Source organism: Oculina patagonica, chromosome 7 (genome assembly GCF_052425735.1).
Source record: "Oculina patagonica isolate OP01 chromosome 7, crgOcupat, whole genome shotgun sequence".
Taxonomy (NCBI): domain Eukaryota; kingdom Metazoa; phylum Cnidaria; class Anthozoa; order Scleractinia; family Oculinidae; genus Oculina; species Oculina patagonica.
The window spans coordinates 25829653-25856340 of record NC_135764.1 but is presented as its reverse complement, the minus strand read 5'-3'; the positions used below and the strand labels follow the sequence as shown (position 1 = coordinate 25856340).

Genomic DNA, 26688 nt, shown 5'->3' with positions numbered 1-26688 from the left:
AAAAAAAAAATAATGCACAAAATATTTTAGTCCTTGTTTTTAATATTTCGGCAGCTTTTATTTAACTAGTTTAAAAAAATAACGCGAAAATGATCTCTTGATGGGTATCACTTGTGCGCGCGCCATAATATCTCAAAACCCTATGGAGCCACCTTAAAGGGGGAGGTATTTGATGTTTTCATCCAAATCATTCCAAACTTTTACAGCAGCATAGCGAATGTTGAATTTACCATTAATAGTTTGTTTTGACAGAGTTAATATAATAAGTTGATTTGGAAGCAAGCCTGGTTTTGTACTGGTGAACTGATGAAACAGAATGGAAAAAGTTATCAAATAAGGTATGACAGGGCTGTCAGCATTTATCAGCTAATTAATCATTTAGTTTTTTAAAACATGAAACCACTTGTTGATTTTCAATTAAAAGTTTTGCTGAAAGTGAATCTAGAGTTACACATCTGTCTCAATGTTCTTTCTCAGTTTCCAGAATAGACTGTTTATGCCCTGTAAGCGTTGTTAGCAGGTACAAGGAAGAGATTATGACCTCATGAGCTACAGCTGTTTACAAAATGTTGATCTTATAACACATGCTCTGATTGGTTCAATAGTCATTTCACATAGGGCTACAAAAACACAGTTATGACATATTAACTGCATTTTTTGGCTGAAGTAAATAGCTGTTTCCTGTTTTCATAGCCCACTGCAACAGTTGAGAAAGTTTAGAAGACTTTGTACTTGAATGTAAAAAACCCTCATCTGTGGCTTGAATTGGTCTGCATGAACTTTCAATTCTCCCAAACGTTCTCTGCACGCATTTGCATTAGGCTACATAAACATGTATTTAATGTAAATATTTTCATATCTTTTTCAATATTTATTATGGATCAGTATGTATAGTGAATGGCTGGTATATGCAGAACCATCAAAATGCTGGCAGCTAGCTAAAGAAACCTAAAGTATGGCTGTTCAGGGATGGGATGAGCAATTGAAAATATATTTTTATTGGATATTGAGTATATCCTGGGGGATCATTTCTTTATATCACTAAATTTCATCAATTAACTGTAGGTTAAATTAACTGTAGGTTGATTGAGCAGTAAAAATTGAACTTCCAGCCAAACAAATACTAATTTCAGCCTGGTACAGAACCCTTTCTGAGGATACATGCATTAATGTGAACAGTACAGAGTGCAGATAGTAATTTAAATTACTACATGGTACTAGTTGTTATTTAAGGGGTGTATGCATTGATCATACATGGAAGTAAATCAAAAACATAAAGAAACTACCATGCTGATAAAACCACTTGGACGTACATGTAATATGGTATATTAACCCTGAAAAGAGCCTAAAGGCAGACAAAGAGCCTAAAAGTGATGGACTCCTGCTGTGGTTTTATTTATAGTTTGTATTTTGTTTCAAAATAAGACATAATAAGACATAATAAGACATAGTAATGGAGTCATCTTGACTCCATTACTTGATAATGGAGTCAAGATGACTTCGAAGCGTCATAGCTAGCTAATTTCACTAATTTTTATGGTAAATTTTACATTAAAATAACTAAAGATGTTTTCTTATTAGAATCTTGAAATCTCAGCTTCATATATACTGGTGTCTCAGAATCATGAGCTTGCAAAAATAATGAAAGCTAATCTTGGAATCTCAAATTTTGCAATGAGTTTCGGAATCTCGCAAGCCAAGCAAAAATTTAATCTGGATGAACAGTCATAAAACAACAACAACAACAACAAAAACAAAGAAAAATCACAAATTTATATAATGCTCTATACTGCTTGTTAATTTGCCATTCTGATTTATCTAGAAAATTTTTTTAGTACAAGCAGACAGAGAGCTGCAGAGCGCTCCGATTTTTGAATCACCACATCCTGGTCTTGGATGTTTAACAAGGGTCTTGGCACCTTGGCAAGTCTTAGATTTTACCATTCTACAACCCTAGTAATGTGACTTACAAAAATAACAAAATTGTATCCAACCGATTTTTTCTAGTAATTAAAGTGTGATAATTTTCAATGAACTAGGCAAGCACAACATTGATCAGTCCACAATATAAATTATATGGTAGATCATTTTGTAAGTCTTGCTATTACATGCATATACAATATTGTCTGTTGATTATTTTTAAACAGTAACCTTCCTTGTTCAAAGAGTGGATAACACTATCCACCATATAAATCACCTTGTGGTGGATACCATTAACAACATGCTATAAATCACTGGACACCCTTACAACTTCTGTTTTGAGTGTTCACTCAACCTTGGGACAATTCTGACTGATGAATAGACTTACAGATGACTGATGAAATATAACTGTGTACAATATAAACAAAGATATTGGCAATGTATCAATTAAAATACCAGTTGAGATACATGATTATTTTAATCAGTCCTTGAATAACCTTTAAAATTAACAGATCATTATTAATGCTAATTTTACAAAATATGCGACCACAATTTTTTCTAGAACAGAAAATTAACAAATGAATTGCCTGTTTAGACAGCAAAAATTAACATGTCTGAATAATTATTACGAGTCACAATGAATATAAGCGATGATCGACCTAATGAACCGTAAAGAATGTCAGACTGATTTTATTCAATGAATAAACAAATCATTGTAAGTAATCTTGGGGAAAACAGCTTATTGAAAACTTTTCACACGCTAAGATGAGATCCTGTGGTTTTTTTCTAAACGATTATTTAATTTGATGAAAGGTAGAATGAAGACTCCAACAACACTAAAGTGTCGTTAAAATTCGACCAGGAGCCCCTGAGGCAAAGTACATTAATTTGCACCGACAGTCTAATGGGTTTTGTGAAAGAATTCGCGTTTAATTTGTAAATTACAGCTACAATTCACAACGAAGCTTTGAATTTATTCTTTCTGCATATTTGGCAAGCTTTTAGATTGCTTATTGCAAAGAATGAAGTTTTAGTTTTCAAATCTCGCTAATCGTACATCGTGGCTTACGATATCAAAATACACGTAAGCCAGCTTGTAATAATCTTTGCATTCCCACTCAGCCAGAATTTTCCAGTACTAGAACTTTCTTTTATCGCGTAAATTTCAAGTACTCGTATCTCAGTTTAATTTTTAACAGTTAAAGCGCTATTTTAGTTTTTGCAAATCTGGCTTTTTAATTTCCCACGGCATAACGGGCATATGTATTCAATTTTACGGTTCACAGGGGAAATAAACTAGAAGTTTATATTTGAATTATGTTAAGTTGTCGACACTTACGAGAAGATAAGAATAAAGGATTGAAATATTACGTTAAAAGCACTGAATAGTGCCAAAACGTAATTATTTCTCATAGTTTACACACCATAACAAACAAGATGACTGTAAGCTTACCAAGATTTGGCGCCGACGAATTAAGAAACCAGCTTGTACGCGCGTACGTCAATTTCCAAACGTCATCTTAGGCTTGGACGCCGAATTCATGATTATTTAGCATCCTCAGAGGATTAAACTCCAAAAATGAAAAGAATTTGGGCAAACTTTTCATCCGAAATCGCCCCGGCACGGCCCATAAAAAGCCCTTCCCCCAGAGGAAGTTTACAGTCACTCGAGGCCTTGGGATGAGCCCGCGCCATTTTCTTACGCGGATGCTCCCATTAGCGCCAGACCTCCGACAAATATCAACAAAGGCCTGGATAAGTGAATGATGTTTTGTTGTCATCGATGAAAGGGTCGGTGAATTCACCAAATCTTCTTAGCTAATTCAGCCCTAAAAAACACCAGACAAAGCTCTGAATGTTGATTGTTGAAAAGGCGGCATCGTATTATGCAGAAATATGAAAAACTGGAGAAGATCGGCGAAGGTATGGCTTGAACATTTCCTGCTTTTTGTGCATGAATGTCCAGTATCGGTTTACAAAATTTCTTTTTGATTCCGTTGCGCGGGAAAAATTTTTACTTCGTTGTCATTAACGATCTATAGGTACTTATGGAACCGTTTTCAAAGCAAAACACAAAGAAACGCACGAGATAGTGGCGCTGAAAAGGGTACGACTCGACGAAGACGATGAGGTAAATTATTTAGAATGTTTACGATTTGGATTTGCCTTCCTCTCTTTATCAACACAGACAACCCACGAAGCTCCGATCTGTGCATTTTATTATTCATACAGTCTAAGAGCTTATCACGATTTCTTAGCTTACTCATACATTGAAATTTTTTTCACTTTTGTCATAAATGTTAAAAGGAAACCGAAAGAATTTTGTGGGATATAGATGTCTGAAAATATTTCATCACACTAGATTACAATTTTATACCAGAGTTTGTTCTAATTGATATTTCGAAATCACGAACATGTCACTCTTTAATTAATAGCTACAACTCTGAAGCCTAAAATACCCTGTAATGAATTTGCGAACAGATGTTCGCTAAAAATCAATTCAGCCTAACATTCAAGTATTTTTTTATGTCACTAGCATTATTTAAAACTCCAGAGTATTTCGATGAAAAAAAATTCCAGCATCAGTTTATGTTATTATTTAAATTTGATATATTGCTGCGGTGTTTATAACAATACTCCAAGTGTGTTAGCATTTTTCATTTTACCCATGACCTGTAGATAATTTTTTTTTCTATTTGAGGACCACCAAAGTCCATCTTGATGCATTTGTAAATGGTCTTTGTTCTACAGTACTCGCTAGTTTGACTTTGCACTGTGTTATTTCCAGGGCATCCCAAGCTCAGCTCTGAGGGAAATTTGCATTTTAAAAGAATTGAAGCACAAAAATATTGTCAGGTAGGTGGACAGCTGGGTTATATTGACGAGTTGTTAATTTCTTATACAACGTTCACATGTACATGACTGTATACCCCTTCAGTAATAACATCTATATTCAGAATTAGTATATACCACACAAATTAATAGTGCTTTTCGCACTCGCTGATTGGTTAACTTAGAGGTGATTAGCAAAGTACTATTCACCTCTGAGCAGCTTAACCCTTTGGAGCCCAAATTAATTTTTGTGAAATTCTTCAATTTTGGATGAGTCTTATAAAAGTTGCTCTATCTTCAGTTACATCTGTCATATTAAAGCCAAATTTGGATATGTGACAGACAAGACATAGGGCTATCTGTCAATCAACATATTTATTAATAAGTTACTTATTAATGATGTCTAACATGTGGTTGAGCATTAAGTTAGTGTAACGCAACATGTTGACTTCAATGCTTTTCAATGTCCTACACCCTTGATTTAGCCATGAAAATTACTGCACATGTCTAGATTGATAGGCAATTTATTGAATATTATTTTGATATCACATTTGCTACCTTTGACTCTTTCAAAGCTACATTAGGCCCCTAAAAACATAGTACTTGAGTGTCACGCGAAATAACTAAAAGCAACTTTTCGTACGAAAATGTTTTTGCTCTTGCACTCTATTGTGTCCTTTTCTCCTTAGCAACAAATACAAATGTTTCGTAGCCTTCCTAGATCAGAAAAACCTTCATTGCACTCATAATCTTCAATATTATTGTCATGAAGGTTTAGTTTTTCTTGTTCTTCAACAAAATTATCATCCTCGGAGGAATAACTTCTTTATTTTCATCCTCGGTGTCACCTTGTAAGCCTTCGACATTAGAATTCAACCATCGTTGGGTAGGTCAACGTTTTCGTCGAGATAATCGTGAATATTCCTCCAAAGTAAAACTTCCCCTACCTTCAAATATGTTGGGCTAAGTCAAGGAAAACTTGTTCTCTTCATAACAATCGAAAATTTCACCAAAATTCTGCAGAAACTCGCTAAAAACAGCACAAAATGGCGGAGAATTATACTGCCAGGCGTTGCAATGCAGGGGGAGACTGGGAACTAAAAAGCGGGAGTCCGCTGAGCGAAATTGCAAGGTGTGTTTTGATGTCCGATATATCGGACACTGGGCCGCAAAGGGTTAAGAGAAACAAACTGCCTTCACATACATGTCACTTTGTTTACCAAAAGTGATGCTTTGGCCCGCTAGTTATTCAACTTGTGTGGTATTATACTAAAACAATTATTCACCTTAGTGCTGGTGAACATGTTGGATCCACCACCATTCACCTCCACTTCAGTGAATAATTGTTAATTATATTTGGCTGTGTTTTTCCAGAAAATATCCATACCTTCCCCATGGAAGATTTATTGTTTTGGTTTGAACCCCCCCCTCCCCCTCTTCTGAAAATTCCACTAATTAGCTTCATACTCTCTTAAAAATTTTGGCTTTTGACACTCCCCACGCACTCAGAATTTCCAATGACCTCCATGGGGTGGGTATAGATATTCACTGAGACTACACATTTATTTTCAGTCAGTTTGGATGGCTTTAGTTACTTTCAGTGGTGCCGCGCTCTATAGGGAATACAACTGTCTAAATGCTTAATTTTCTAAAATATGCTGCTCTTACTAACAAATAAAAGTTGACTGCAAGCAAACCGGAGTGAAACTAACTACAAGCAAACCGGAGTGGAACTAACCGCAAGCAAACCAGGGTGAAGCTAACTGCAAGCAAACTGGAGTGGAATAAACCGCAAGCACACAAGATTGAAACTTTTTTATCGCTTTTACACCGTTTTTGGTCGCGCAATTAACTTCGTCATTTTGAGTGTGCATGTAGACAGTTGTTTTCCTTATAGAGTGCGGCACCACTTGAAGTAACTAAAGCCGTTTCGTTGGTACACTTTTTCAACTCTGTAGCATCAGGCTTGGTTTGAGGTTGTTGTTCCAGCATATGATTTTACCAGGCTCATTTTCAAATTAAGAAATAGAAAACAGTCATTTTCCGTGTTTCTAGCGAGTTTTAGAAACAGGAGTGCAAGTTTTGGAGAACGAAAAATGCTATGGAAACACAATCCCATAGGTGAGTGTTTCCACAGCTTTTTTGAGTTCTCCCAAACTTTCAGGAGTGTTTCTATAACTTGATAGAAACACAGAAAACGTTTAACTTAATTTTCTTTTTCTTTTAGCAACACTGCAAAGAAAAAATAAATCACTCGTTTATTTTGATCATCAAAATGCAAAATTAATTCTCTTTGCTCCCACCATCATTACGTCAACAGCTCGTGTTAGTTCTGTGTTTCTATCAAGTTATTGATGCACAGCTTTGAGTGCGCATTTTCTTACAAGGTGTTTCCTAATATATTGAGTAACATTCAGCAGTTAACTCAACCAAGTCACACTGAGACACGACCTGAAAGCATTATAAGAATTAGTGTTTATTCAGAACTCTATAACAAAATTAATGAAAACTGCACTGGGTGGAAATTTATGATTGGTTCTAAAAAACCCTAGTGAGAATATGAATTAATTTTGTTATAATTTATGCACATCTGCACTGTAACTGAAGGGGTATATATCATGCTCCAAGATGACCAGCTGTGTTGAAACAATTTAATTGTTACAAAACAGCTGGCTAGCTTGGAGCATGTAATTAGTTCAGGAAAAAATCCTTTACACCCGCTTTCAGTGTTATGCGCATAGCAGCTTTCTATTGACATCCATCTTTTGACGTGCTAAACAAACAAGACATCAGAATCCACCAATCACAGCCCACTAGCATGACCTTCTGAACTTGGGGACTTAATTGCATGAAACCAGCAACAGTATGGCATGCATTGGTTTTGATTGGTTTATTTCAAACAGAATGCGGAAAGATGAAGTTGAAAGATGGATGTAGAAAGAGATAATGTAGCTATGCACATAACACTGAAAGTGGGTGTAATTTAATACAGTGCACTATCCAGCAGATTAAAAAACAGGCTTTGAATTGTCCATGGAAACTAGGATGCGTTTCAAACTATTTTAAAAACCACATTCAATTTTGAAGTACATGTATTCACTGTACATGAAAATTATTCATCCATAGTCAAAGCTGTGCTCAAGATTAGAATAATTGCAGGGTGCCCAAAGTTTCTTCTGTAAGAAATCTTGGGTGCCCAGCTCTTAGCTGCTTTCTTGATAGAAAAGTTATACGGGTCACCCAAAGGCAAAAGTAAGTCACCTGAGGCACCCGGGCACTGCTAGCTTTGTCAATCAGTGGATGCGTACTCCATTTTAAGTATACATGTTGCTAGTATTGTAGGGTTTTAATGTCAAGTATACTTTAAGTATACTGCAAAGTAGATTGTAAGTATACTTAAAGTATACTTTAGGGTGTTCCAATTTCAGGTTGGAACAAGTATACTACAAGTATACTTTAAGTAGCTCTTCCAAGTATACTTAAAGTATGCTTAAAGTATACTTTGAGTATAGATTTGCAGTATACTTTAATGTCAAAATTGATACACTTAAAGTATACTTTATTTTGGTAAGGGAGGGCACAGCCCTGATAGTAACTATACAATGTATATTGCATGACCTGAACATAATGTAATTTGTTTTTTGTTTTGGTCATCTCAATAAATCCAAATCTTTGTTCAGTGGTTGGCCACAACTGATTTAAAATTAGGTACTCTTTAGTACTCTCATCGACTATCATCAAGGCTTTAAGCCCGGGCCATACAAGGATGAGAGTTCGTTTGGCATTGAACTCCCATGCACTCTTATCGACTCTCATGCGCTCTAATTGACTTTGAACGTACTCAAATTTTTCATAAGAGTTGAAGAGAGACGTTTGACAGACTCTCGTTCTCGTTTGGCGTGAGTTGGTGATAGTCAATGAGAGTTGAAGAAAAACTAAAACTCTCATGAGAGTCAACTGTAATCAACTCTCATCCTCATTTGGCCCAGGCTTTAAAGAGGTTCAACTGTACTAAATGAAGTGATAGAAGTGGCGCATGTGTCCACAACCAAAGATTTTAAAAGTGAATCATTTCAAATTGATTGAAGTCGAATCACTAAACATGGCATCATTGTATTTGTTAGATTACATGATGTAATGCATAGTGAGAGAAGGCTGACGCTGGTATTTGAGTACTGTGATCAGGTAAATAATACATTGTAATAACTTTGTTTTTGAATTTCCTTGCTGACTGGAAGTAAGCCACAGTTTCTCAAAAAAAAAAATTCAAGTTTTTTAAATTTGGAGATAATGTTTTTTTTTAAGTCTGTCGCATTCCAATATTAATAGTGATGGGGGATAGGAAAGCTTTTACGTCTTTGGCTCGTCACTCTCAAAAGAGGGTGGTAAAGGGTAGTTTGAATTCATGATTCAAGAATGGCCTTATTTTTTCCAGACCTGTGAAATGTGGAATGGCTTTTTTTTTCTCGTGTGTGATTTCATTATTCAGTAAGACACTACCTCTCTGGAACCTCTATTTTCATTCGCCCGCTGTAAACACTACCTCTATTGTTATTCAGGGCTAGGGGCATTGTTGTCACCTGTTATCTATTGTTTAAAGAACCAATGAATTAACTCGTTCCGAGAGGTAGTGGGCGACCCTCATTATTAGCAGTGAACTGTGAATTTCCAAATTTAAAGAATTTTCTATGAAATGAGAAATAATGGTTTATTTGTCTCGAACTGTAATTTTGATTAGGTCCTAGGTACTTCTTTCAATGAGTCCGTTCAGTTGATTGTCAAACCTAGATTGCTTACTTTAAATGTTCACATCTGTAGATATTTTGAACACCATTTGTCATGGATTGTTTGTATTTAACATATATACAATGTTTTTTTTTTTAACTTTTTTTCCACACAAATGTTTTTCTTTAGGATCTAAAAAAGTACTTTGACAGCTGCCAGGGAGAAGTGGATGCGGGTGTTGTTAAGGTAATGGATGGTTTGAGAGAAACAGATGTCACTCTTCAAGGACATCACTTTCTTTATCCTTGAAAATAACAACTGACATTTAGGGCCCGATTATATGGCGAATTTAAGCCCAGGCTGAAATTTAAGCCCGGTTTGCCGGGCTGGAATTTTGTTGCTATTACATGGAGAATTTCAACCCAGGCTGAACACTTTTAAAATTAAGTAATCATCATGGCTGCCATTTTCTTTTGTTGAAAACCACCACTGCGCATCCGCAAGCTCACTTTCAGCCCGGGCTGAAATTAAAAATGCTATTACATAAGGTTTTCCGCCCATTTGCCCTGGCTGAGATTTCCAGTCCGGTTCTAAAAACCGGGCTGGACATTTCAGCCTGGGCTGTAATTCGGCCCGGGATGAAACTTTCTTTGTGTAATCGCGACGTGTTTGTAAGAAGATTTGTTCTGAAATTTCAGCCCGGGCTGAAATTTGCCATGTAATCAGGCTTTTAAGCAAAATTTGACTAGTGACAATGGAGGGGGACAGGGGGATCTGAACCTCCCGCTCCCCATACCTCTTACTCTGGCTTCCCGTACCTTTTTCTCCCACCTCCTTCCCCTTTCTGAAGTGGTTCAATCCTGTTCGCTCCTCTTTGTCCCATTTCTTTTGGAATGAAATGTTGGGATTTTTTTTTTTTTTCATTTCTTCCCTTTCCTGTCACCTTGGTAATCCTTCTTCCAGCCCTCTCTTCTCCTGCCTTAGAACAGACTGCAGTTCTTGATAGAAATCAATATATAAATCTGACTTGTAAAAAATTATTTTTGGCTAGTAAAATTTGACTTATCACTAGCCAGACCAGTAAGTAAATATGTTAGTTTCAAACCCTGACAGTGCACAGTCAAAGAACCACATTACATGAATTGTGTTATTCTAAGATTGGGCAACAACCTGGGAAATGATAAGACTAACATTTTCTTTATAAACACTAGTTACAAGGCATTCCAGATATAGCCCCTTACAGTAATACGGGAGTGGTCATTATTTATGGGGAGGGGGGGTTGGTGAATGGGAGAAGGCAACATCAGAAACTTTTTATGCCCCCCCCCCTTAGGCTCAAGTAAACTTTTTTGTCCTCCCCCCTTTATGATCAAGTAAACTTTTTAGACCCCCCCCCCCCGCAATAAACATAGGATCAAAAACAAAGTGACCAACAAATGGTCACTTTGCCGCTGACTGAGCTACTTCAATACTTAAATTAAAAACCTGCTCAGCATCAAAAGGACATCGTGTAAATGATTTAATTTCTGTTTCATGAGGCCCCATTAGGGGTTTTAGGGATACGGGATATTTGGGGAAAAAATTATAGGGATACGGGATATTTGGGGAAAAAATTATAGGGATTCGGGATATTTGGGGAAAAAATTATAGGGATACGGGATATTAAGAAATGAGATTGTGGGATATCGAACTAATGGGAATTTATGGGATGCGGGATATTTAGGCCAAAAATTAATGGGATACGGGATACTCGGACGCCCCTCCCCTAATGGGGCCTCTTTCATCAAGGAAATAGAAATACTCTGTAAGATTTTTTGGACACCTCATTCGATCAACTAAACTGTTACTGATATTTTATTGATAATCTAGATACATAGAGGGTAGCCAAACTCTAAGATAAACCTGACAACAACAAAAACAATATTTAAAGATAAAATAATAATCTGTCACAAGCATGAGACAAAGAAAAAATCTGGGAATTGACCCATGGCCTCCCAGATACCAATTGTGAAATGGTGACTTTAAGAAGCAGGTGTGAGGTGACCCTCTAAATGGGGGCAGGGTTGGAAATTAGCGCTCACCCGCTCGCCCAGGCGAGTGTGAAAACTGTCGGGCGAGTACAAATCACAGAACACTCGCCCGGTTTGGCGAGGACGATTTTCATATCCAGAATATATTATTCAAAATAAGCGTAACTTTTTACCTTCCACTTGAAAATAATCTACACTGTTCACAAGCCAATAGCCTACCAACATTTTGAAATCTCCAACAATGACAACTAAGCTGGTTCACGTTCGTAAACAGTCAAAAATGGCTTCTGCTTGGTGATTGTTACATGATGGACGTAGTTGTACAAAGTAATACCTCTGGTCATAAATACCGTTGACTCGTCCACCGAGCCTCGAACGCTGCAAGACGGCCATTTCCCGCTGCTTTTACTGTACAATTTCGACACTTAAATTGCAAACTACAGGAATTTGGGAATAGGTATCAATAAAAATGCATTTGAAGTAAGTGTTTGTGTTTTTATTTTGGAGTTAGGATCTATTTTAGGATATTTTTTCATTTAAGAAATAGGTTGCAGTCTGTATCGCGATCGACCACCACGGTGACACGCACGGTGAACATTTTATAATTCGTTGGGGGAGGGGGGCTTTTTTTTTACTAAAGGAGACTGGGCGAGTGAAAACTGACCTGGGCGAGTGCAATTCAAAGGTCACTCGCCCAGATGGCGAGTGCTTCGAAATTTTAGTTTCCAACCCTGTGGGGGTGTCATCAACCCATATCAGATTAACTAGATAGATTTATAGAAAAACATACAATTTGATAGGACATTGTAAATAAGCTAGTAGTAGCAATTTGACCAGTCATTTGTCAATGTGTTTATACCTTAGCCAGAGTATTATTTACAGAGAAGTTTCCCTTTGCATTAATTAATTACTAGAAATGGACATCAGGTGGTTGTCAACCAAACTTTTTTGACCCCGCCCCCCATCCGTGATGCAAAAACTTTTTTGCCCTCCATTTAGAGGCGACAAAATTTTTTGTCCCCCCCCCCCTCATTCACCAACCCTCCCTCCCCATAAATAATGACCACTCCCTTAGGCAAGCCCATGCTGGATCATAAATAAATTCATGACTTCCTAGTGGAATTTTTATGATCACAAAGACATGTAAAGTAACACTAATGTTATAATACAAATATGCTTAACTGTAGCCTTTTAGTTATGTTTAAAGCCATTTGAAAGCTCTGCAATATCCAATGTCCGGCTAACACAACTGTTACCATTAATACTATTTCTCCACAGTCATTTATGTATCAGTTGCTGAGGGGCCTGGCCTTCTGTCACAGCCGCAATGTACTCCACAGGGACCTTAAGCCTCAAAACCTCCTTATTAACAAGGTAACATGTTCAACCGACTTTTTTTTCTCTAGAGAGCTGCTTGGGAAAGTCTTTCGTTATTAGGGGCAACAGGTAGCAGAACAATTTTTGCAGGGGAGGGATTACTAATAAGGATTTCATAAAACTTTGTGAAGTTTATGTCACAGTTAAATTTTTGGTGTGAGAGGAGAGGGTTTCCAATGAAATGTAAGTAAGAGGGAATTTTGGGATCACTAACAAAATAGTATAATTTGGGAGTGTGTTACCTCCAAAGCAGTAACACACTTATCAAGAGTAAATTTATCCCTCTCTATGAGGTGCAGGTGTGGCACTCTTGGGTAAGTCCATACCTCGCACCAATGTGGCTTGGGTTTGATACCAGCTGTTGTTCTTGCCTTATTCTACCCCAGTTGCTCAAAAGGTGGATAACACTATAGATCCACCAGATTAATCACTATCCAGTAGTGAGCGTAGTTTGCTTTGTCAGTTATACACTGGATAGTGATTTGTTCAGTGGATAGTGCTATCCACCGTTAGAACAACTGGGCCCTAAGGTAAATATCAGGGTTGTCTGCCCCCCGCCCTCCCCGCCTCAGGAAACACATCAGAGGAAACCCCTTAATGAAATTGGCCCCTGCCTCAGGTCCTTTATTTTAACTTCCTTATGGCAGACAATTTGTTCTGGTCACACAAGCATGTCCACCTTGAATTCAGGGTATAGAAATGTAGACAGTACAAGGCCTACTCGGGGACCCAAAATCGCCCAAAGTCGCCTAAAGTCGCCCAAAGTCGCCTCCGCGCCTAAAGTCACCCTAAGTCGCTCTTAGTTGTTTTATAGATAGTATAGATATTTTCTGTAACAATGCTTTATGGTGTACCATGATGATTCCCATGTACATGTATCTGACCACAACTGTACTTAGGTCGGTCACCTAAAATTGCCTAAAAGGTCACCTAAACTTGCCTAAAGTCACTTAAATTTGCCCAAAGTCGCCTAAAGTCGCCCAAAATCGCCTTAAATCGCCCAAAATCGCCCGTAATTTTGGACAAAATAAGCTAAAGTCGCCTTAAGTCACCCAAAGTTACGGCGACTTTGGGTCCCAGAGTAGGCCTAGTACAGAGTAGAGTCCTAAATTACATGAGTGTTTATAAGTTTTTCGTGTGACTGTTTCATAGGATGGCGAGCTCAAGCTTGCTGACTTTGGTCTGGCCAGAGCTTTTGGTATTCCAGTCAGATGCTACTCAGCTGAGGTGAGCAAACCTAATTAATATCCCCTGCATAAGTTCATTCTCGTTTCGCTTTATACTCAGAATCTATTTCTTTTCTTTTTTCGATCTTTTCAGGTGGTAACGTTGTGGTACCGGCCTCCAGACGTACTCATGGGAGCTAAGCTTTACTCGACATCCATAGACATGTGGTCAGCTGGATGCATTTTTGCAGGTAAGTGTACTTTGTGTAACTGCATTTTAAATGCGTTTGCAGTTAAGCGTACTACAGTGTGTATTTAACAATTAGACAACGAGTCCAAGTTTTCTATGAGCGAATAGTCACCGAGGCGCAGCCGAGTTGACTATCGCTTATAGAAAACGAGGGCGAGTAGTCTAATTGTTTTAGTAGAAACTCTTAAAGGACTGCAGTCCAAAAACCTACAATTTTACCTCCTTATAAGCCAAAAATGAAGAAAAATTAATCTTTAAATGAGCAACGAGCGCGCGATCGTTTTCTGCAGTCGAAGCTCTCTGAACGGACACTCTCGTAAGCGGGCAGGCCTCCTTACGGCCGCCTTATTTGAAACCCCGTTTTAACCCCCACACAAACTCTGTATTTTTACATTCTCGTAAGCAGACATTCCCGTAATCTGCCGCGGACACTTTCAGAGATTACGACTAAGACTTTTTATTATTCAACAGATGCGCGCGCTGCCCATATATGGTCAAAATGTTAAGGATATCTGTCATCCGTACATAACAGATATCCTGCGATATTCGTAGGTTGCGAAGATTCGTCCGAAATCTTGTAAAGCGCTGCATAATAACAGTTTTTCTATGTCCAAAATGTGTTTCGTTGACAATTTGTTGAATAATAAAACAATTATCCTGCTCAATCTTGCGGAATATCGTCTGATTTTAGCCAACTCGGCCTACGGCCTCGTCGGCTAAGTATCAGGCGATATTCCGCGCGATTTCGCAGGATAATTGTTAATTATTTGTTTTTAAGCTCCTGTTAGCGGGTATCCAAAGAATATCCTTTTAACAACCTCTGTTTCTTGTTTTTATTAATCAACTTCACACCGCCGTTCGTCACAATGATTTTACAGTAATTACAGTACCATATTTCAGTGTTTGTTTTGTCGTCATCCACGTCCGTCCGGTTATTGTTAGCTGGGCAAGCTCCCGTAAGCGGCCATCTATCCTCTACACCTCTTGTGGCCGCTTACGAGAACCATTCTAGTGAGCGACCAGCTCCAGTTACGGACACTTTTCTCGCGTCCCGAGGGTGTCGAGAGCTTCGACTGTATCAGCGATTAGTAGAAACTCAGCTGTGTTCTATTGGAAATCCGCGAATCTGATTGGTTCTCCCACTGTTTTCTATTCGCCGATAGAAAACAGTCGCGCGCGCGAGTAGCTCTTTAAGCGGTAAATTTTTTTTATTTTTATCTTCAAAGTGCACAATATTGTAGGTTTTGGACTGCAATCCTGCGCCTCGTTGACTATTTGCTCGTAGAAAACTCGGGCTCGTAGTCTAATTGTTAAAATAGAAAGCAGTGGGAGAACCAATCACATTCGCGGATTTTCAATAGAACACGGCTGAGTTTCTACTAATAAAATGTTATCGCGTTCGCATGCGCACATCAACTTGCTTATATGTGCACTCGTTATATTGTTTCACCATTGGCGTCGACAGTTCTCTGGTCTCTGTCTTGGCAATTATTTGTGCTGAAGCAGTGAAATACAAAATAAATGCTAGAACCCTGCTTGCTTTGGATGGTCAAGTTTAAGTCACCTTGATAACGGTCTTACAAAAAGTTATTTTTCTGATTTGTTTTCAAATGGCGGTCGAACAACCACAACCAAAAATCCAAGAAGTGAATGCAAATGAGGTCTGGTTCAGTTCGGCAAGCGGGATGCATAAGTTCGTGTGAACTGCCGTATCGCAAGAGCAAGCACAAGTGCAAGAAAATGGCAACGTATCTATTCCTTGCTCTTGCCTCTGTATTTTCGTTACAGTACGCTTGCGCATTCATTTGCATCGCATAAATAAACCAGCCTTATTAGTCTTGCTCAATGAACCAATCAGAACTCAAAGAAAAGTGCCAAGCGCGGGAAAACGTGCACAAGTCAAGTCACGCTTTCCATTAAGCCAAATATTTCGGAAATTTCGGTCGGAGTCAAATGGAAAGGTCCGTTTCGCTCGGTCTGACAGGAATATTTGGGACCACCTCTGGTCCTCTGGAGTACGGTTCGTTACCGTTCCATTTTGACAAACCGTTCAGTTGTCTCACTTTAAATTCAGTAGCTTCTCACAGATGCGGGAAACTGGGGAAAAGGAATGCGAAATGGAAAGAACCGTTCCACTAGGTTGGCCCCGGTTTAACCGGGAAAATGTCGTTTCATTGTTTACAACGGTCAATTCCTGTTGGTCCGACCGGTCGCACCTTGAAAATGGGAAGCACTTTGAACTCACGATTCGTTTTGTATTTGCTTTTTATTAGTTAGAAAGGAAAAAAAAACTGATCTTTGTTTTGATTGGGAAGATTACTTTTTCACGACTTTTTATTAGGCATTCGTAGAGCTCAGAAAAGGCAAAACTGGCCTTCTTTCGTGTTTTGTAGCGGTTGTTTATCTTGAAATGCCTACATCACGCACTATTTTTTTTTTTTTTTTTTTTTTTATTCTTAAAAAAAAAAAAAAAAAACCCCCCCCTTTCCCCCCCTCCGCCGGGTTTTTTTTTTTTATTTTTTTTTTTTTTTTTTTTTTTTTTTTTTTTTTTTTTTTTTTTTTGGGTGATTATTTTTTTTTTTTTTTTTTTATAAAAATTTTTGTGTTTTGTAAAAAAAAAAAAAGAATTATTTTAAATAATAATGAACCTTTCACCTCCTTCCCATACCTTTTTAACAAAAAAATAAATCGCTGGCTCAACTAAATAAAAGATATTGAAAACTGCTCTATCGTTAGGCAGCTACAGTGAGATTATCTTATTCGTTCTCTTTTCTCCACAGAAATGGCGAATGGAGGCAGACCGCTATTTCCAGGAAACGATATTGATGACCAGTTGAGACGAATTTTTAAGTATCCTTTGATAAATTTTAGTCCCTACCGTAATTAATATTACATTTATCATTTATTTAGCGGGAAATGAAGAAATCGAAATTTTATCAAATGTAGGGATAATTTAAAAAAGAGAATAGACGGGATTTTTTTCTCCACCAGATTGCAAAGCAACCCAATTTATTTCCTTCCCAACTCCCGCGCGTCATATCAGATAAAATCCTTGAAAAGCCGACAAGCCCGAACAGTCGTCCGAACAAAGCCGAAGAGCCGAAGTGTGCTATTTCCTGTACACTCGGTCGTCCAATTGTCCTCCAATTCACCGTCGTGGTTCTTGGCTGGTCAATTTACGTCATGATTTTGTAGAGGTCAACTTATAACAAATTCAACAAGATATGTAGAAACCTATTTACTTTTTAGCGCTCTTTGTAGGACGATGTTTCTGTTTTATGAATGTCTGATGGGGAAGGAAACACTGCTAGAACTGTAAGCCGGATATCAAACACTATAAATATCAAAATGGATAGAAGTCTTCCATCAACCACATTCAAGTTTCTACATGTAGATACATGAGAACTATGAAATTCACAGATTGAACTGCTTTTTTAATTTGTTCTGTTTTGCTTCTTGTGAACATAGGCCGTGTAAAGTGCTTTGAACTTTTCGGTTACCAAACTGCGTCGAGAAACTGAAATGTAAAGTATAGCTAGTAAAAAGTAAACGTAAATAAAACAACAAAGATAACTTAAACATCCTTTGAGGTGAATGAGACCTACATACTGAAATTCTCGTTCATTTTGAACTTTCAGGCTTTGGGTAGTGAAGGTTTCTCGGTGACTTTCTCGGTTCTGTTTTATGGTTAATTTTAACCGTTATAAAGCGTCGCCATTGACTCTTGATTGCGTAGGATCTCTAAAAACTACCGAGAACGCTTTTCTCCAACACAGAGCCGCCATTTTAAAGTAACCGTGTGGACAAAAAGTGAAATGCGTTCGCACTGTTTCGCGCAAAGGAGGACAACATTTAACCACCACAAAACTCGATCCAAACAATGTTAAACAACTAAGTTAAAAGATTGCCGTCGCAGTAATTATAACTTCTTGGGAAGACGTCTTCGTGAATCACGACTCATCTTGCATGTGTGGTCGAGTGAGCGAGCCAAAAGTTAAATTATTCTTTCCTGTGCTTTTACTCGGAGGAAATTCCCTGCATGGGAGCCCCTTTGCGAAGATGGCTCAGAACACATCGATTGTATGGCAGGCGGCCCGAAGGATTAAAGCAAGATAAAGCTTATCTTAAATTGCACAAGTTTGATTCTAGTTTTACATCTTATCAATGATAATTTCTGTTAACTTTTTTTCATACTTGTCTGGCTTGAGAAATCTTACAATGTTTCTTAAATCTTTGGTTAACTTTAATTCTAGATTAGTGTTAATCGGCTTTCCATAAACTAACGGGGACCGGAAAATGAATATTTGGCTATATTTTGATTCTGTTGCAAAGGACAATGAAAACATTACAGCTTTTTTTATACTTCTTGTCTGGTTTGAGAAATATTACAATGTTCCTTTATAAATCTGCGGTTTCAAACGTATTGTTCGCACAAGAAGGGTTAAATCTTTGGTTAACTTTAGGTCTGGATTAGTGTTAATTAATCGGCTTTCCAAAATCTAACGTAGACGGACACCGGAAAATGAATATTTGGCTATATTTCGATTCTGTTGCAAAAGACAATGATAACATAAATGCTAATCTAACGGATGATTGACGCTAAAAGAGTTTAAGGAAACCACAAGCACGATGATAGCGAAAACGTCACCAACCAGGCAAGACCAGACAATAGACCAGGTTGTTCGAAAGCCGATTAAGGCTGAGCGAGGGTTTAAAGTCAACAGAGGTTTTAATTTCCCTTGTCTTGAAGTGTCTTTGACTACCGTGTGTTCTAGTCGAAGTCAAAAGTGAAAGACAAAAAATATCAACAGAAAAATTCGCTGAAAAGCTACAGGGTTTTAATCAAAATTCATGCAAATACTAGATTAGCTTAATCGTGCTTTAAACAACAAGCCCTCAGTAAATGGCTATGCATTAATTTAATTGCCTTAGATAAAATACCATTATATAAACTAAAGTAAAAGTCGGCTTAAGTTATGAAATATAAACCTGCCTACAGGCTTGAGCTGGGTGGCCAATTTGTCTCGCAAGTTTCCTCGCAAATGCGCGGTAGTTGTAAATGCTACAGCCCAACTCGCCCGCGTACGCTGCGATTTGGTACAAGAACCAAACAACAAAGCGTTGGGCGGCCAAATAGTGAAAAAACATGTGTCAACTTCGTGCAAATTTGTTCTTGATAAAAGTGAGCGCAAGTCTTGGCCAAGCAAAATCGCATGTGGACACAAGTTGGAATTTTGCCTCTTCTTGAATTCCGTTTGGGCAGAGTTTTATTTGTGCATCTTGCTGCATTTCTTCGCCATCCTCTGCGAAGCCAAAACGCGAAATGTCCAAATTCTGGGTTCAATGGAGGAACTGAGTGACGCGGCGAAGAATTTTCCATGCTTGAAATTTAAAATTCAGCTACAAGATAGCATGTAGTCCTGACACTAAAAGGGGCAATTATTTTGGCTCTCGGTTCTAAACCCTCCTAACTAGCGGTGACACCCGAATGTTACGGCCTAGTTTAGTTTATTTTCTTTGTCGCACAAATTAAAAAAAAAAATCTGTTATTACGACCTTCTCCTGCGATCTTTTTTAACTTGTGTTAACATTGTATTTACCTGTCAAAAAATATAAACATTAGACCGCAAAACACAGAGTTCGATATGCGATTTTCAAAAGATCAATTCTCTTTACTGATCATCATATATTTCTTAAAATGTTACGTTGGAGAATTTATTGGCTTATCAAGATTATTTCCTGTATCGGCTTGTTTCCTCTTTGCTTTTAAAAGTTCCACTTCTAACTGTTATAGAAATGAGCGTAAAGAAGGAAAAACATTTTCCGCCATTTCGGTGAACTGATAGCTGCACGAAAAAAACGAAGGCAGAGTTGCAAAACATTTAAAAGCTTCTCCTCGTTCCCGCGAAATATTTGCGAGTTTTCTCGCGCGCACATGCGCGTATTTCACGCAGAGGTCTTCCCCGAAAAGCCTCGTACTGTGTTTATACAGACGGATAGCTTGTGTTCCTTCTTCACCGCAAGAAAAAAGTCGTCAAAACACGCCAAGTGACAGTTCGTCTTTGAACAAAAAATTTATTTGCTTTTTGTGAATTTCGTGTTCCGAAGAAAATCACACGCACGCGAGTGCGGTTGATATCGGTTGATAATGGCACAGTTATTTGGTTCTTTCAGGGTACTCAAAATAATAACAAATCGATGTACCACGGTGCACATTTTCTGAGACAGGGCCTCTATATTTAATTGTTTACAGCTCCGTGCTAAAAGGAATAGCTCTGTTACAATATCTTTTGATGATATTGGACAGTTTTGTAAGCTAAACGCCGGCTTGGAATTCAAAGAATTTCTTCTCCACTTACAACTGAGGGCTTGGGATAAAAGCAGAGTCCAAAACGCCCTGTTAAAGAGGGACGTTCGGTTTTCACTTTTGAACTACAAAAGACTTGGGTGAGTGGGACGTGAATTTAAACACGAAAAAGCAAACACTAAAAAAAAAAGACAATCAACTAAATGATCGACCAACTGTAGGCAGAAATTAAAGCCATTTGACAGCTTGAAATTCATTACACACTGAAATTGCTTTTCTTGCCGATCTTGTTTGGTTTTTGAGCCTTACTGCATGTAGCTCTCCTCGCATTAACGTTGTAAACCATTACTTTCTTTGCGGTTTGTTTTTGGTTAATAAGGGTGTTAAATAAACACTCGTTTTGATATGATTTTTAGGTCAAATCTTGCATGCAAATTAGGTGAATATAGGCTTGTCTTTTTTTATTAGCCTTTCATCGAGGTGGTCCTCACTGGCTTATTTTTGAAGGCGTTCGGTCTCTCAAAAGCGGTCGGCAAATTAATCTTTTTAAAAGACTACAGTGCACTTGTTATGTTATTTTAGAAAATTGGTGTGTAATTGAGATAAAAAGGATGTACATTTTTAGAAAAGTGAATCCGCAAAGTGGCTATAAACAAAGATTTGACAAGGTACTGAAACTAGAAGTAAATTGATTGTAACATTTGCCCAATCTATCCCTTTCGTATGCCGCTTTGATAACGCCGAATCAGGGATAGTCAAGGCACTTCGGAAACTAGACGCCCTTTTTTTATCTACGACTTTTAAGCACTGCTCAATTTCACTTTGTTTTCTTCAGTGTCTTAACGCAATAACTTCGATTTCATATTCTCTATGAAAAGAAACCCATTTCTCGTTCATTGCAGTGGTTTCTTTAATAGTAATCAATTAGTTAAATTCTCCCCGAGAGAGTTACAAAAGCTACCGCATAGTTCATGTCCTGCCGGCTTATTTAAGTTATTGTCTACCTTTAGACAGAATGGGCTTTTATGTTAATTTACATTTAGCAGGCTCAGAGAGCCAACGATTAAGCCTGCACGAGAATCATATCTCAGATTACGCCGGTCTCTTCGGAGTTTCGGTTCATTTGTAGTTTAATCTGTGTTCCTTGACAACACCCCAAGAATTTTAGGCCCGCCTTCGGAAGAAACATGGCCAAATGCCGTCAAACTTCCAGATTACAAGGTAACTATTATTTTTTCCCGCGTTGCAGGGCATTTTTTATTTTATCATTTATTCTGCGTTTGTTGTGTGTAATTTTCAACTAATGCGCACTGCTGGTAAGGGCTTGTTGTGTCTTGTACCCGATCCAACTTTGTTCTTATTTTTTATCTGTTCAAATTGGCGATTAGAAATTGCCAGAATTATTTGCGTGCGTTCTCAAGTGTTAAATGTGATTATGAATAAAAGTGAATGAAGTGCATCCTATAGTGATTAACTCGTTGGATTTGAACTTCAAGTTTGCCTCCTGTTAATTGAAATCTTCTTGTCTTCTTCCCATAGATAAAGTGAAAACAAATAAGTACTCAGCTAAATACATTCGGATCTCTGCTTTTCATAGTACTATCCGTTCACTCTAAAACTTGCGTGAAACTTTAATACTTGGGAGATTTATTGACTTGAAATTGTGTTGCCACAATAAAACCACAAATGGATTTTAGCACTCCAGTTTAAGTGTACATTTTCACCTTTTTCTCGAGCAAAAGTCTATTTAGTTTAGCAAATTCCGTGACATTTCTTGTCTAAAAAAATGGGTTGCTCCCTTGACGGCTACACTTTCTCATAAAAAAACTGTGCATTTCGTGTCTTTGAATGGAAAAGGAGCGGTAAATTGGTATGAAGACGTTGCTTTGCGGAAAATGCAAGGGGTAATAGTTTGTGGCTGGCTTTGTGGCGAATTGCAAGGCTTGACAAAAATGTTACTTCGCGGCAAAATGCAGGGTGTAAAACATTTGCAGCTCTGTAATGAAATGGAGGGCGTATTAGTTTGTCTGCGTCATGATATAATGTAAGGTTAACGTGATTAAATTGTGTCCTCGCGACGCTTACGTGTTGAACTATGGCCTTTTGGCAAAATGCAAAGCGAAAACAATTGTAGCTGTTCGGTAAAATAAAAGGCGAATTAATTATGGCTCTGCCGGCGGTAAAACTTAAGGCGTAATCCAGTTTTGTGGCACTGAGGTGAAATGTGGCTCCCCGTAAAATGCAAGGTGCACAAAAATGCGGTGAACTGTAAAGCAAACACCCTAAGGCGTACAAATTATTTCTCTATGCGCTTCCGCAATATCTGCTTGGTCATGGCCTCAGGTCATTTTATAAACTTAATTGTTCGAGTTTTCGTACTTCCATTGCTTTCCTTGTCTAGTTTATAAGTTTATAACCTTTTGTCCCAAATAACAAAAGTACATCAATTTGAACACAAAATAAGCCGTTGAACAAGCTATAGCCTTCCTTCCGTGTCAGGCTAGGGGCCAGGTTTTCGCTTATACCTTTTCTCCATATCCAATAAAGTACGTTATCTTCGCCGCGGTTATCGCCTTTGATGGTTGAAGTGGCAAATGTCCGAACAGGGAGAAATTGTCCATAGATTGCAGCCCGCCTCTTAGCGTATTGGATTAAAACTTGACATTCATCTTGAACAGGAAAAGCATTTAATACTTCCTTAAAATTAAACGTAAAGAATGCAAGAACTTTGGAGTTACATTTTGTATGATAGACAAGAAAGTATCATTCGGTACAATTCGCAATTTTAAAAGACGTTTGTAAGTTCACGGAGGCCCAGTAGCAGAAAGAAGCCCCAGCTTCCCAAAGTAAAGTCCACAGTGTCAAATACTGATTTCCGTGGAGTTAGATTTATGAAGTATTCACGCGCAATTTGTAAGCTCAAATTATTTAAGCTATTGTTGAGCAAATTCTAGCACTGAGGATGTACCGGAAAGTTAGCAAACATATTATAGTGTTTCAGAAACCCTGTAAAAACTGCGATAGAATTTCAAATAAAGGAAAAAATCAAAAGAGGATTGCTTGATAACTCACATTTCTGAAGTCTTCGATCTGCAAAATCTTTTTGCCACGCATCTTGAGGTCATAGACCGAGGATGTTTTAGAAGTCAAAATTCGACGGAAATTATTTCAGAACAGATTCCTTTTTTCCTTACATACATGCCGTACGTTGTACTGTATTTTACGCCATGTTTTGGTTTGCCGCTTTTCAAAATGGCGGATTTGCGTAGTCGAGAAAGGTGGTCTTATCAAGCGAGGGGAAGTTCTAACAGCGAAGTAGGCGCGAACGAGGGCTTACGTGAAGAGGTGAAGCTTCTTAACACCACATCTATCAAACAGGCAAATTTCCTGAGTTAAATTGCCAAAGATATCGCCTCAAGTTTAAAAATTCCACTTCTGTTTTTAGCCATGTTGATATTGTTTCTGTTCGAGCCGAAGGCAAAATGCGTGGGTTTTCGCTGGAAGGTACGCCATCGTTTTACGCAACTTTATTAACTCAACAAGCGCTGTCTTATTCAACTTTCAGGACTTTTCAAGCCTTCAAGCCGGAGGTGCCGTGTCATTCGCTGTTGTAGTCCCTAAGCTGTCTGCCGCAGGAAGAGATTTGTTACAGGTTTGTTGATGAAGAGTTTCAGTTTATTTTAAACTCAGATTTCTGATCGTTAATGGAAACTGGCGGAGATTGTTGTCCTTAAGCAAACAGTTCCGGTCTCTTCGCTTTTATTGTGCGAACGCAGTGATGGCCTCTTCAGCTAGATTAGCCACCACTTACTGTGCTAGTAGCAGGCTATGAAAAACCTCTTTGTTTTTCGCTATTCGATCTTCGACCCGCCATCTTGAGTCCTAAAAAAAGAAAAGAAACGGCTGTACCAGGGCTTGAGAAAGGCGCCTTTCGGTCGTCCGGGTCAAGTAGATTTTTCTGCCCGTCAAGTCGTCTTCCAACTAAATCATACCGAAAAGTAAATTAAGACAAGCATGTAAAAGCTCTGGGCAAGCAAAATTTGAGAGCTCCGAAGGCCAAGCTGGAGTTCAAGTCTTTTTCAAGTCCTTGACTGTAGGCGGTATTTGTTTAAGGTGGCGGCTCGAATATACGCAAACCACAGAAAACAAACCTCATGCACAATGTACGGTTTATAGACAGTCCCTTTGCAAGTACAGTTTATGAGCAAGAGTTTATTTAAAATCCAGTGCTTTCAATTGCTCTCTGGTACAATTTAACTTCTTGGAAACTAACTTTAGAGTTTGGCGTAATCTTTTGTAGAGTTGTGTTGAAGTGCTAACCAGAAAACAGTTCTAAACCAAAAAAAAAAAACGGGTATAACCTTGATGTTCGCACCCTCACCGGGGAAGTCAGAAATGTATTTGTTTTGTAGCATAAACCTTTTTAATGAGGGAAGTGTCCAATATGTATTTGTTAAATTTTCCCCGAGACTTGAGCTGTTCTGGGCCTGGTCATTAAACAAGTTATGATTCTATTCTGAAAAACCCAATTCGGCTTCCTAGCATATCTATCTCCCTACGTCCTTCTTCTGCATCAAGAGGTTGGAATTGGATCAAAAGAGGAGGATTATAGTAAAATGCTATGCTACATTCATCCGATTTTTAGCACTAGAGTGCAATCTCGATTTCTCAGTCGAACCTTCAAGAGAAACGAAAATTGTTTCGAGAAATAGCGAAGTGCGTGATGTCTAAAAATAAAATGCAAATGAATATAACCGCGACGAGGCTCAAAAAACATCAGCGTGTTCAGAGAGAAATAGAAGGATTCTAGGCGAAGTTTTTGTTTCATGTAAGTGTTTTACGAATGCCGGCTGCTTTAGAAAGTGTTCTGGGAAAATCGTCCTACATTTCCTTTTGTTTTTCCGAGTCTTGTCTAAGCCGTTACGTCACTATTGGGGGCTTTAATTGCAGTACAGTTGAAAGTGACTGAGTAAAACAAAACCTACCGAAACGACTTTTGATTCTAGTTATCGAGGGCTCGAAAAAACGGGTTTCCACTATTTTCACCTCATAGTTAATTGTTTGTTAGCGTGTATTCTCTTTTTTAATCCTATTTTATTCCTTCCTAAAGCTTATATTCAATTTCATAAACAGCCATCTTAATCGGTGGCGTTATTTAAGAAGTCACGGAACGTTTCTCTCCACAAAATGATTGTTGCGTGACAAATCAAACGAAACGCCTGCAAAAACAAAGAAAACGTAGTCCCCGTCGCAGCCATTTTGGGGATGACATCCAAAAAAAAAACGGCTGCGAGGGACACCAAAGAAAAGGAGGCTCCTTATAATAACGCGACCCTGTTTTATTTTCCTAGAAACTCTTGGTTCTCAATCCAGCTCACAGAATATCAGCGGAAGACGCCATGAGACATCCCTATTTTGCAGACCTCAGTCCTTCGTTCCGTGCGTGACTCGAAAGCAGACGCAACGAAAAATGCAAATCGTTTGAAAAACAGTCATATCCTACATGTAAAGAAAAAACAAATATCATATTGTAATCATATTTTAACTAATCTTTATGAATATGTACATATATGTGCAATAAAGTTTTATCGGTGAACAAAACTCGACCTTCAGTTTTGTGAGTTCAAATTTCAAGATGGCTTCTTTGCCTTCAGAGAGGAGCATGGGAAGAGAACTTGATGGTCACGTGATTACCTTGCTGTCCTTACGTTGTTCTAGAAACAGGAAAAATGCAACTAACCTTGGCTATTCGAATTTTTCTTTAATGTAGCGTAAAGAAAATGCGATAATCTCGAAGAAAGCCTGCTGAAAAAAAGAATAACAACTTGAAATTTGCCAAACTGAGTAGGAATCCTTAGGTGTAAAATGAGTCACGACCTTGTAGATATAAATGTTGACTCCTATCTTAGTAGACATAATGAATCCAGAACTCGCGGCAGCCATAATTTCAAATATACGCAATATAGAGCGACGAAAAACGCGTATTTTTACTCGTATTTTCCGAGGACCATAAGAGAGTGGAATGCATTCCCTGCGGCGATTGTTGAGTCCGACTCTGTTGCGTGTTTTCAGTCTGGACTG

The 26688-nt window shown here is 38.1% G+C and overlaps 2 protein-coding genes across 2 annotated transcripts in view; one reads left to right on the top strand and one right to left on the bottom strand.

Moving 5' to 3' along the window:
• Window positions 1–3607, bottom strand: part of LOC144660436 (unconventional myosin-Ib-like) — a 36537-nt gene extending 32930 nt beyond the window's left edge. The window contains exon 1 of the mRNA XM_078521053.1: window positions 3374–3607. The gene's annotated coding sequence lies outside the window, so the exon portion shown is untranslated. The remainder of the gene's footprint in view (window positions 1–3373) is intronic.
• A 50-nt stretch (window positions 3608–3657) lies between these two features.
• Window positions 3658–26211, top strand: LOC144660510 (cyclin-dependent-like kinase 5). The gene is made up of 12 exons (XM_078521165.1): window positions 3658–3843; window positions 3963–4051; window positions 4709–4776; window positions 8877–8937; window positions 9667–9723; window positions 12786–12881; window positions 14037–14111; window positions 14205–14301; window positions 17081–17150; window positions 21768–21828; window positions 24173–24259; window positions 25959–26211. Exons 1-12 carry the CDS (start codon window positions 3807–3809, stop codon window positions 26052–26054), a joined length of 894 nt encoding a protein of 297 aa, XP_078377291.1. The 5' UTR covers window positions 3658–3806; the 3' UTR covers window positions 26055–26211.
• Window positions 26212–26688: the final 477 nt, after the last annotated feature.